Source organism: Euprymna scolopes, chromosome 26 (genome assembly GCF_053919585.1).
Source record: "Euprymna scolopes isolate OS-2025 chromosome 26, ASM5391958v1, whole genome shotgun sequence".
In the NCBI taxonomy this organism is placed as follows: Eukaryota; Metazoa; Mollusca; class Cephalopoda; order Sepiida; family Sepiolidae; genus Euprymna; species Euprymna scolopes.
The window spans coordinates 56,264,395-56,277,638 of NC_136507.1; the positions used below are offsets into that span (position 1 = coordinate 56,264,395).

General features: G+C 34.4%; 1 protein-coding gene across 1 annotated transcript in view; it reads left to right on the forward strand.

Annotated features, from left to right (window-relative positions):
* Positions 1–546: 546 nt before the first annotated feature.
* The window catches only part of LOC145248072 (mitochondrial-processing peptidase subunit alpha-like), a 59,995-nt gene continuing 47,297 nt past the window's right edge, over positions 547–13,244 (forward strand). The window contains exons 1-2 of the mRNA XM_080109845.1: positions 547–699; positions 6,839–7,041. Of these exons, the coding sequence (XP_079965971.1) occupies positions 635–699; positions 6,839–7,041 (268 nt within the window). The 5' untranslated portion in view covers positions 547–634. The remainder of the gene's footprint in view (positions 700–6,838; positions 7,042–13,244) is intronic.

The window sequence follows — 13,244 nt, forward strand, 5'->3', positions numbered from 1 at the left end:
GAGGGGGGGGGACAACACAATATTTGAAGTCCAAACTGCTTAAAAAAATAATTACAACATTCCCATTAATAATTACTATCAAATAGATATTCATGTAAAATAATAGCAATGCCAAAATAAATAAGCCATCGCAAATTCTAAAGTTAAAACGACTTAAAAATTACTTAATTATAACGTTTTCTTTAATGATTACTTAATATTATTTTATTATTATTTAATAATTACTTTATTACTATTAAATTAAATATTTTTAAGAAACCAGAATTTAAGCCAAATCATTAAAAAAAAAAAAAAAAAAAAAAAAAGAGCCAAATACAATTTTTGCCGGCTAGACCGCTTTTATAAAAGGCCAAATTTGTAAAATTTGACCGTAAAAAGTCCAATCTGGCAACTCTATACTTTAATAAACAGTCCTAAGTTTATGCGAATTCTTAAAATTAGAAAACATTGTTAGTGACCATGATTAGATTCGCATGAGTGTTTATAAATAATTTTTTGAATAGCTGAGCTAAATAAAATCGAAAAAATACTAATATTTTTTTTTTAATACGAAACACTCGTGTCACGTGATTGTCGTTAACCATAGACATACCACTTTACGGCGTTTTTTACTTTTTTAGCTGTAAAATCCAACATGTCTTTCAAGCAAGGTTTCGTCCTTGCCCGGAGGTTACCTTCAAAATGCAAATCTCAATTCAGGTAAGTAATTAATTAAATAATTATATGTATGAAAAGAAAGAAAACTTAAATGTCGACACTTATTCCTAATCGTTTCTTCTAAAGTTAATTTAAATTTGATTCCGAAAAACGTTTTCAACTTTGAACTTCGGTTCGGTTTTAATCAAACCAATATGATATGTTTTTTTCTTAATAATAAAGCTCGTTGTAATTATCTAGTTTAATGGCGTACAAACAAAACGGTTTCTATTGCAAACCTTCGCTTACATTTTAAGATTAGTTTAGGTAGATGATTTATCAGAATAAAACAATGGGTTTATTCTTATTTCAGTCACGTAAATTATCTCGAGCAAAACTGATGTCGGCATCATTTTTAGCCAACTTGGTTTTATTGAAACCATATTTTAATTAAATAGTAAATAAGTAAAGTATTAAGGATACTTTTGCATTTCTCAATCCGCTATTTGCACGTAGTTACTCGGATGTGCCCGGCGGATGACGGGAAGAACTGGAAACGATCGACAAGGAGTTTTCTGGGCAGACCTAAAAAAAAAAAAAATCTTGCCCCCATTCTATTTTTTTTTTTTTCCAATCTTCTTGGAATAAAAACCCCCAACCTTCCCATGTTACGAACGGCTTTCGGAATAAATATCCTTTGCAGATAAGTCTTCGGTGGGACAACCAGACCATATTGACCCAAAGTAGTTTAGCAATTTTTTTAATCGAAAAAGGAAAAAATTAAAAAGACTAAATCTTATACAGAAAAGCGCACACTGTTCACTTGTAAAATTAAAAACGTGAGTTTTCTGGATACGTTTTTTTCTTAAGTCACAACTTATCAAGGATAAAACACTCGAGGATAAGATTTTTGTGTTTGTATTACTGTACACAAAGATTCGAAAAAGTTGTCAAAACACAAATATATAACAAATAGTTACAAGATAAGTTACTTTTCTACCAAACTGGATACATTTTTCGTGTTTTTATTCAATCTAACATGTTTATTTAGCTCGAAAAAACATGCAATGTTTACCGATATGTATTGGAAACTTCAAAATGGCGCCCGACTCTCTCTTTAACATGGTAAGTTTGGGAAAAGGTGTTATAAATAATAAACTAGACAAAATACTATTTAAAAAAAAACACCGAATATATATCAACTTATGTCACGATACCATATATTGAGCGAATTTCTAACAGTATTTTGTCTAGTTTATTATTTATAACACCTTTTCCTGAACTTACCGTGTTAAAGAGAGATTTGGGCGCCATTTTGAATTTTCCAATACATCGGTAAACACTATGATTTTCGAGCTGAATAAACATGTTACATTGAATAAAAACACGAAAATATATCCAGTTTTCTCTACCCTGCAACCCCTCTCCCACAGAAGAGACGTTGCGAGCCTATCCTTGTTTTATCGTTATTTTCATGGCAGGTGCTCGTCTGAACTCCAATCTCTGGTCCCCCCTCGCCAAACTTTCACGAAAATCACCCGTCTAGCTGAATCCACTGTGAAAAATTTCCCCCACTCTATATCTGTGCCTAAATCAAAACGCGGATTTCATGAGCAAAGCTTCTTTCTTAGAACTGCACGCCTGTGGAACTCTGTTCCGTCTGCCTGCTTCCCTCCGGACTACAACTTGGATGTCTTTAAGTCTAATGTTAACAAATTCCTTATGAACCGCCCCCCCTAATTAAACACTTCATAAAATCTCCTCACTAACGTGATGTACTTGCAATAACCCTTATCCCTGAGTGGCTTCCGGGCCTTGATAAGTGGTGATCACTGTGTAAAAAAAAAAAAAAAAAAAAAAAAAAGTTTGGTAGAAAAGTAACTTGCCTTTGATTTTTCAAATTGATGATTGCCTGCTCTCTTGGGAACCCATCGTGGTGCACCTGGACGAAGGTCACATGCCTTGCCTCTCAGTGATTTAATTCTCAATACATTGTAGTCTACATTGCACTGTAGAGAACCTATTGTTTTTATGAAAATTTTTATATATAATGGCTTCAATTAAAGTTTAAAATGCAAAAGTCAAGTACCATACTTTAATTGTGCTCTAAGAAACATTGTGAATGCGCCCCTGCCATATCAAAGAACCTACTGTTATTTTAATATGCCTGGCCTTATTGGTTGTGTGGTGATAATGGCTGAATTTAAGTTTAACATGAAAAAGTCAAGGATCATAATTCACTTGTGCTTTAAACAGAAACATATATCAAAGAACCTACTGTTGATTTTATATGCTGGGCCTTTCGTTTTGTGTGATAATAAAACTTCTCAAATGCACTTATGATGTGTAAGGTGTTAACCTAAATTAAAATCGCCCTTTCCTTCTTCCATCGGATTATTTTGATTATCGACATTTATCGAAAACATTCCGATACAAAACCTATCTAAAAACACTGGTAAAACTATACAAACACCGTGACAGCGAATTAACCCTACCCCTAACCCTAACCCTAACCCTAATCCTAACCCTAACCCTAACGCTGTCACGGTGTTTGTATAATAATACCAAAACACTGCCAGGCACGTAAAGTAACCTTCGTGTAAAATTTCATGAAAATTAACCCAGCCACTTTTTGAGTCCATAGGGAAAGAATTCACACAGACAAAGTTCCTTTTATATAATAGTAGAGATGTATACACCACTTCAAGATCAAACACTAGTGAACGAAATAGATAGATTCCAACCCAGAAAACAGCAATTCTTCCCCCTTTGTCAAAAACATTGTTCTTGGAATGTGGAAACTAAAGGAAGGGAATATAGTTATGAGGCTGCCAAAAGTATACACAAAAAAAAAACAATTTATACTTTTGTAAAACTTTATGTCCGTTTCTTTTTTTTTACAATTTACAATTTTTTTCCTTTCTTAAAAATTATGATGATGAGTTTGAAAACTTTTTTTACCCATCTTTCTAAAAACTAAGTATGTTTAGATATTTGTATAGCATGCTGTATTCTGCGACAACTTTTTATAATAAACCAACGACTTGTTAAAAAAGGAAATGAAAATAATGAATCATTGATGTTTATCTGGTGTAATATGACCAGCTGTTCCTTTTAGTCATTCAGGGGGTTAGAGGTTCACTTTACAACCTAAACTGCATATTTACCTAGAATAGTTTACAAAATGCTCTTCCCTCCCCCATGTTAAGAATAGGTTTCTAAATAACGTTATTATTTCAGCATGGTACCTTCTCTGTGTAAGTATCTTAAGTTGTAGCAAGTTTCATCATACACATGAAATACTTAAATGAAAACTCGTTCAAAAAACATAGTCGCCATCTTAAGTAAATCAACTTAAAATTTAGAAATCAATTCTAGTACCTTGTAGAGGACTAGGATATATAAACCCTCATCCCGTTACAAAAGAACAATAATGAAACGAATGGAATGAAGGAAACAGACTCAATTGCTGGAATAGATAAACATGTTTATTTACTGTTGAAAGAATGAATGTTTTAGATATAACACGTGTTCATGTCCGCGCGGGTGTAACCATCGTTTGTTGCGGGATTGGTAGTATAGAAGGAAAAAGGAAATGTGTGTTCATCTCACGTTCTGGTCACTATCGTTTGTTCGCGCGTGGGAAGAGAAGTGAGTAATGTAGTGCTAATGAGAATGATAGTCCAGCGTGTAGACAAAGACAAAGGATAGAGGGTTGACATCAGTTAAACTGTGCGCCATGTTAGTCGTCAGCTACGCGGTGGTGTTCTCTGGCACAAGTTGTAGATAGAAAGAGAAAGAAAGTCAATCCAGGTTATGGAGATAGAAAGTGTATGTACTGTTTGTTGGCTTTTTGTCCCACATAGTAGCAAGTGGCGTGAGGCACGCACGTGCCAAAACGGTGGCGGCTGGTGTGGTGCGCCGACCACTCACCTCGGAAAGTGAGTTGGAAAAAGGGTTGGAAACAGCTTGTCTCTTGCTTTTATAGGTGTTTCCGGTGGTCTTTTACGCATGTGTGGATTTCCTTTGAAAGGGGAAATGACATTGTCCATGCGTGCGTGTATGTGAGTACATGTGTGTACGTTAGCGTGTGCGTATATATACACGTGAATATATGTACGTGTGTGGATGTGGGTGCGTATGTTTGTGTGCACGTATGTATATGACAAGTAATATAGCTTGAGATGTGAATGCGTGTTTTTGTGTGAGACTAGAAAAGGCTCACGCAACCTCTACAGAATTCGAACCGGAATATTTTGTTTTCATTAAAAGTTTGGTTCAAATTTTGTAGAAACACCCTAATTTTTTACATGAGCTTGATGGGAGACCTTTGCTAGCTATTCTGTTCGATCAGCATTTACCTCTATCTCTGTGTGCACGTCAATATCCTGGAAATGTTTGGATTTTTTTTTGTTTTTTTTAATGCAGGGCTCTACATTGCGAGTGAAACAGTCGCATTTGCAAGTGATTTTTCAAAGTGTCGACTAGAAACAATGAAACCTTTATCTTTTTGTGATTGCATTTCTTTCAGCGATAATCTTCCAAAGCTCACTACTGAGTGAAAAATATTAACTTTGTTCGTTTTATTAAAAACAAAAGTTAGATTATTTAAGCAATAAAAGTTTAATAGAACTATGTACTTTTTTTTTTTTTTTTTTTTTAAACAAAGCTTGCTTAAAAAACATCTGAAGAAATTAGAATGTTTATAGCTTCAAGAATCAACATAAAATTTGCTGTATATTTAGAATTACACTTATAAAAAGAGACAGAAAAATCTTTATGATGTACATACTCGTCACAGAATGAAGATGTCATATTCTAAAAATCATGTGGGTTTGGCTTGTAACTTTTCTATTTGGCTAGTAAACGAAAATATTTAATTATCAAAGGTCAACTAAAGGTAAATTTGTCCATAGAACCCTGTATAGTGAAAGGGGAGCCAGAACTCCAATTAACTCTGTTTAGAAGTAAGTTAGCAACAAACAGTGTTAATTCACATGTAGTCCCATTATTAAATTTGTTGGGGCGAGAGTTTCAGTTTCTCCATTTTATTAAATTGTTAGGTGAAAGTATATAATTGTGATAACTAGAAATTGTTGAACTTACCAAGGGTGGGTCTTGGATGGGAAGTAAAAGAACTGTCCTAACTGTCCTATCTATGGATGATGCCAGACCATTTTTGTTACTCAAAACTGGGTGCAGGGTCTTGACCTGTTATACAACACTCTAGGCTTGTCAAATTTTGCTGAACGAGAAGTTAGGTGTATAAGATGTGCTGCAGCTGCACTCGGTCTCTCTTGGGAAGTCTTCGGTTTTCAGACAGAATGCTGAACTTAGTCATTTTTTTTTTATGTCTCGTTCACTGTGCACTCACGGGGGACCATGCATGCTTCACTTATTATTATTTTGAAATTGGAATTTGTTCAAATCTCTTTCAATATCAGAAACAAAATGGCCGTTTATCCCTCTGTTGTTAATTAACATGCACCATTTTGTTTGTATTTCAATAAGAACTTAATAACAAATTCAGAGTTAAGTTTTATAATCAGTTTGCATGCTTTAAAAGTATACAATTGATGGAAAATTAAATTTTAATTTGTTTGGAAGTTATTAATTGTAGTTTCTCTGCTGTTAAATATATTGCAAGATTAATATATTTCCTCTGATTCTGACTTGCCTTTTTTTTTTTTTTTTTTTTTTTCTTTCTTTATTCAGTTTCACACCAAACAAGGCATATTGTCACTTAGACATAAAGGTCTACTATTTGAGATTGTGTTTAACAGGAACTGTGGGGAGTTGAGTAACAAGGTGTCTGTTCGCATTACATTTAAACATGCATGTTAATACAGTCCGGGAAGCAGGAAAAAAGAGTGAATTCCAAAGTTTAGCAGTCCAAGAAAAGAAACTATTAGAATAAAAGGCTTTCCGGCATCTAGGAACATCAACAGTGAAGAGGTGGGATTTTGCTGCATGTCGAGGGGGCACAAGTGCTAGGAGTTCACCAGAACTCGTTCCATTAAAGTACTTGTAGAACAGGTACAAGGATTCAATTTTGTAGCAAGGATACAGAGGTTGGATTTGGCCAATAGTACGGGCCCTATAAGATTTGAAACTTTGACTCAATAACTCTGCTGGTGAGTCAGTTTGATTATTAATAAATAATACAGTGTTCTATGGATTATATTTTTTTTTATTTTTCCAGATCTTTCTCCAGCAGTGGAGCGCATCTTTCCAGTTCTTCCCCCAGTATTCCCACCATTCCGCTTACATCACCGTTACCCCAGGTACCACCACCCCAATATGCCAAGATCAGCAGAGATAGACAAGAGACAAAAGTCACAGTTCTTTCGAATGGTCTTCGAGTTGCATCACAGAATAAATTTGGACAATTTTGTACAGTTGGAGGCAAGTATTGTTTACGTCAAAATAATGGGATTTCTAAAAAAATTAAACGTCGTTTTAATATCTATTGTGATTTTTAAAATAATTGGATTTCTAAAATTTGAAAACCTTTTAAATATTTCTTCCCTCATTGGTCATTTAACTACGAAAAATTCTAAAAAAAAAATTTGCTACAAAATTAGATTTTTATTTTTCTAATAGAATATATTTTTGAACAACTGTTAAAAATGATTCTAAGCTGATTTATTTTATGAATAAACTGGATGAATTCACAAATACTTTTTTTTTTTTTAATCAATTCACGGAACATTTGAAGGCAATTTGATGAGGGTGAAAATTACTACCAAAACAGCAGAAACTCGCCACGAAGCAAGCGAATAACGTTATTTTGAAAGAAACAGCTTACATTATGGGCTTATATATAATGATGATTATCAGCTGTTTTTCACTCGTGAAGTAATCCATTTCAGATAAAGATAATATCGGTTGTCAAGAGAGAAAATGAACCTTTCTAGGGCCTTCCCCTTAGTTATTTTTTTTTTTTTTTTTTTCTTTTACAGAATTGTGTTTATCATTTTTCTGGGGCATTTCATTGCATTTCTTCATTTATTCACTCACATGATCATGTTTTTCGGAGGGTGTATTTCATAGCATCTTACAGATAATATCGGTTCATCAGGAGAAAATATGCACCGTTTCAGGGCTTTCCTTTCTACAGCCTGTTTGTGTATCGCCCCCCCCCCCTCATTGATGTGAGGCCCAATTATTTGAGTTGCATACGAGTAAACTGCTCAATACAATAAAAAAAAGCAATTTGATAAGTGGTTTCTATTATGAGAAACGCCTTTGTGCATGTCATTCAATGTTGAAAAACTGTCTGACATCTTTAAGACGCGCTCATATCGAAGAAAGTCATAATAATAAAATAAATAAAAAAATTATGTATATATAAATAAAATAAATATATGTATATATTAAGAAAAAAATATATGTACATAAATGAATTTAATAAAATTATTAAATAAACGAATAAATCTGCTCACATATAACTACACTAGACACTTGCTATCATATCATGCGGTATCCCTTTTTGCCTAGAGCCATATCTTTGTTTTTCTACCCGGCTCTTATAAGGTATTGTAAATCCAATTAAGATAAGTTTTCCTTGTTACAGCTTGTTCGCATATCGGCCACCTTCGCTGTTGCAAGGCTTAATTATCCGAATTGCATTTGAATGAACTGCTCAATACAATAAAAAAAATGTTTAATGATTTAGAGTTTCCTGTAGTGAGCAACGGTTTTCACTTGATGTTTAAATTATCAAAGGCTGCATCTAACATATTCGCTAAGACGTGCTCGTATCGAAAAGAATAGAAAAGAGAAAAAAAACAGAAGAATTAAATAAAAATAATCCATTAAATAAATGGATAAATAAATCTTATCACAGAGATAACTGCATTGTGGACACTTGTTACCACTCATGCGGTATTCCTTTTTACCCGGAGCCATATTGCACATTGTTCAGTTACCTCTATGAGGCATTTACTAGCTACGATTCCTTTTCGGCCTTTAATTCCAAGCGGTCCTAAAAGTTGATATAAAGAGCCTGCAATGAAACCTCTAGCTCCAATCTCAGCAGCCTTAAGGATTGTAACATAACCTTCACGAGTTTGCTCTTTTTAGGTCTTCATATTTCTCTATCTGTTGTTTTTCTACCCGGCTCTCATAAAGTACTGTTAATTCAATCAAGATGAGGTTTTTCTTTGTTCTTGACGAGATAACAATGTCTGGCCATTGACCCTTTTCTTTTATAATTTTTGGATAATTACTTTGTCAGCCAGGGAGGACTGCAGCGACTATCCAATCATCAATTCCAAGAATATTTTGGCTATGTACCAGTAATGGGCCAGTTGTATGTTTTGATCCGATCCACATTTTTCCTCCTTCAACAAAAAAACTTGTGGCTTATGTTAGCTGCTTCAGGCTTCATGTTGTTCCTATTTACAATGTCTCCCCACGGGACAGAGTTAGACACCAGGGTCGTTTATTAATGTGGAGAAAAGGAACAAAAATAAAACTTGTCTCAGTCGTGATGGATTTCTCCTCCACTGACAGAACAAGAACTTGAAGTGCAGCATCTAAAGAACAGATACTACACTTTGATCTTGACTCGAAGGCCAAGGACAGGCTTCATGTTGTTACTTATTGCTGTGTCAGTTCTTCCAGTACCCTGTTGTGTTGCCACGTATATCGGCCATCAGCAAGGGCCACTCTGCAAGAACTAAGAGCATGTTCCATAGTCTGGGGTTTTCTTTGCATAAAGGACAGGTTGGATCATCCCCCTTCTTCCATTTAGTAAGGTTAGTCATTGATGGAAGCACATAAGTTGAGCATATTATGAAATTCAACCTTAGCGACAACATATGGCAAATGTCATTCCACATAATCAATTCACGGAACATTTGAAGTCAATTTGATGAAATATTTATTAGGTTGGGAAGAAAGTTTTTGCAGAATTTTTAAATTTTGCTTTCAAATGGTGTATTTTCAAACAATTTTTTGTTATAATACCTTCACTTTATACAGGGTGACCCCAAAAAAACAAAAGCTAAATGGAGGACATCTAGAACATATGCTGTAGAATGGAGAAAAAAAGGCCAAAGACCCTAGTGTTTTGATGTGATGTTTTGAATATAATAAACTAGTTATGACCAAAGTTTGATTTCATTCGGCCAAAACACTAAGAAACTGGGCCTAATTAGAGTTGGGGCCCACTTTTTGGGGGTCACCCTGTATATCATTTTTAAGTGTTTTTCGCTCTATCTAATCATTTAAATTACAATCGCTTTAAAACTATTGTTAAATATATGTTAAATACAAGATGGAAAAAAAAGCAAATTCACACAATTTTCTTATTTCAATACGAGCTAGGTCGAAAAACTGCTGAAACAGCCTGCAATATCAACGAAGCGTTTGGCCCAAGAACAACTACTGAACATACAACATAATGGTGGTTAAAGAAATTTTGTGGTGACGATGAGTCTTGAAAATAAGCATAGTAGTTGGCCATCGGATGTTGACAACGATCAATTAAGAGCCTTAATCAAAACCAATCAACGTACAACTGCGTTGAATTGGATGTAACAGATATGATTTCCAACCACTTGAGATATTCGAAAGACAACAAACCTTGATAAATGGGTGCTTCATGAATTGAACACCAACAAAAAGAAACGTCATTGTAAAGTGTCATTTCCCTTGTTTTACGCGGCAAGAATGGCCTGTTTCTCGACCGGGTTGTAACTTGCGATGAAAAGTGGGTTTTTTGCAACAACCGGTGACGCTCATCTCAATGGTTCGATGCTGAAGAAGGTCATGCTGACTGTTTGGTGGTCTGTGACCAGTCTCATCATATTAGTTTTTTGAAGACAGGTGAAACAATTACGGCAGAAGTACTGTCAACAAATGGATGAAATGTATCGGCATTAGTCAACAGAAAAGGCCCAATTCTCCTCCACTGCAATGCCCAACCACACGTTGCTAAACCAAGTCTGCAGAAGTTGAACAAGTTGGGCTACAAAATTCTGCCTCATCCGTCATACTCTCCAGACCTCTCTCCTATCGACTCCCCAACACATTTCTGCATAAGAAATGCTTCAAAAACCGTAGCAATATAAAAAAATGCCTTCAATGACTTTGTCACCAGAACCCAAAATGTTTATGTTACTGACATAAGTACACTTGTTTTGCTTGGCAAACGTGTTCATTCTGATGGTGCTTATTTCAGACGATAAATTTTTGTGTGAGCCAAGGTATGTTAATCTGTGTTTAAAAGTTAAAAACTGCAAGAACTTTGTCAACCTGATAGAATTAGGATTGGCTGTATTCTCATTTTGTTTATTTCAGCAATGTTTTGGCGAATATAACCTCTGATCTTCTTCAGATATATTTGTTCAGAACTTGAGAAAATTTTTAGTTCTGAATTTTTGAGACGAGGATTGATTATTCACATTTTTCTGCTGTTCTCATCTTAAGTGTTATTTGCACAATATTTCAACCTTCTTGGAGTGTGTCTTGTTGATCTCTGTAATTTGCATAGAATTTTCACGAGGGTAGTGTGCTCTTCTTCCATCCTCCATGATTGATTTATAATCATATTTTTGGATCACCTTTAATCTGAATTTGGTCAAGTCTTCTAACCACTGCATCACATGTTCTTGTGGACAATTCTAGAATGAATTTTAGGAGTCTTAAACCCATTTTTATTCTTAGATGTAAATATCACGATTTATTAGTACATATTTTTACTATGATATAAAAGGAACTTTGTATGTGGAAGTTTGTTCTCTATGGACTAGAAAATGGCTGGGCCAATTTTTATGAAATTTCACACAAATGTACCTTATGTATCTGGCAGTGTTCTTAGATAGGTTTTGTATCAGAATGTCTTTAATAAGTATTAATGATCAAAAAAATCTTACGAAAGAAAGAACAAGTGATTTTGACTAAAGTTAACACCTTTATACAACCTAACATCACAAATGCATCTGAGAAGTTTTATTACTACAAAAGCAGAAAGGCCCGGTATATAAAATCAACAGTAGGTTCTTTGATATGACAGGGGCATGTTCAAAATGAATGTTTTTGTTTAAATCACAATTGAACCACGATACTTGACTTTTGCATTTTAAACTTAAATTCAAACCATTATCACTGCACAAACAGAAAGGCCAGGCATATAAAATCAACAATAGGTTCTTTGATATGGCAGGGGTGTGTTCACAAATGAATGTTTCTGTTTAGAGCACAATTGAAGCATGATACTTGACTTTTGCAATTTAAGCTTTAATTTAAGTTATTATATATAAAAATAATTTTATAAAATCAGCAGTAGGTTCTCTACAGTGCAATGTAGACTACAATGTATTCTGAACTAAGTACTGCAGGAAAGCATGTGAAGCTTCCTTTCGATGTACCATGATGAGTCCCCAACCAGGTAATCCATCAATTTGATTAAAAATAAGATTTCACCAATTTCAATGACAATAAAAGTATTGGCAGGTGAAACATTTGTTAATCATAATTCAATCCCAGACAATGTTGGGTCTCCCTTCTAGTTATTACTATCTATCTATACATTATCTATTATTTATAATTAATAGTCCACATATTGAGTTAAATTCTATACCAGATCTGTCTAGTAGTTGATCATTACCCAGCATATGCGTTGCTTCTATGAGTCTTCTTGCTCTCCACCACTCTTCTCGGTCTATAACTTTTACTTCATAACATAAGGACAGATGGTTTCCCCTTTTCCATCTATAAGTGGTCACCCATAAAGTTTTTTTTAATTCTCCATGTATTATGACTTTTTGATGTTCTTCTAACCTTATTTTTATTGGACGACATATCTTACCTTTGTATAGTTTTATTGGACGACATGTCTTGCCTTTGTATAGTTTTATTGGACGACATGTCTTGCCTTTGTATAGTTTTATTGGACGACATGTCTTACCTTTGTATAGTTTTATTGGACGGCATGTCTTACCTTTGTATAGTTTTATTGGACGGCATGTCTTACCTTTGTATAGTTTTATTGGACGGCATGTCTTACCTTTGTATAGTTTTATTGGACGGCATGTCTTACCTTTGTATAGTTTTATTGGACGGCATGTCTTACCTTTGTATAGTTTTATTGGACGGCATGTCTTACCTTTGTATAGTTTTATTGGACGGCATGTCTTACCTTTGTATAGTTTTATTGGACGACATGTCTTACCTTTGTATAGTTTTATTGGACGACATGTCTTACCTTTGTATAGTTTTCCACATTTACGTTAAATCTCATACACACAATTCTTAGTTATGATTCTTTCTGTCAGGGGCTTGACTCGTACAAGATGTTTCTGGAGAGTCGAGTCATTCTTTAATACTGTTTTTATGTCGTATGGATTACATATTCTTTTAATTTTTTCAGGCAGGCCTTTCAATACAAACTGTGGTGAATTTTCGGGTGGTATTCTTTAGTGTTTGGTCCAGATTTCTTTAAGCTGATGTCATGCTCTCTAGATTGTCGTTTCAGTAAAGGGTTTCTCTTAAATTGTCCATCTCCTCTTGATATGTATTGCTGTTATTACATATTGCTTTTGCTCAGCGTTGTAGGCATTGGATGATTCTTCTCTTTATATTATATAGATGGTAGGAGT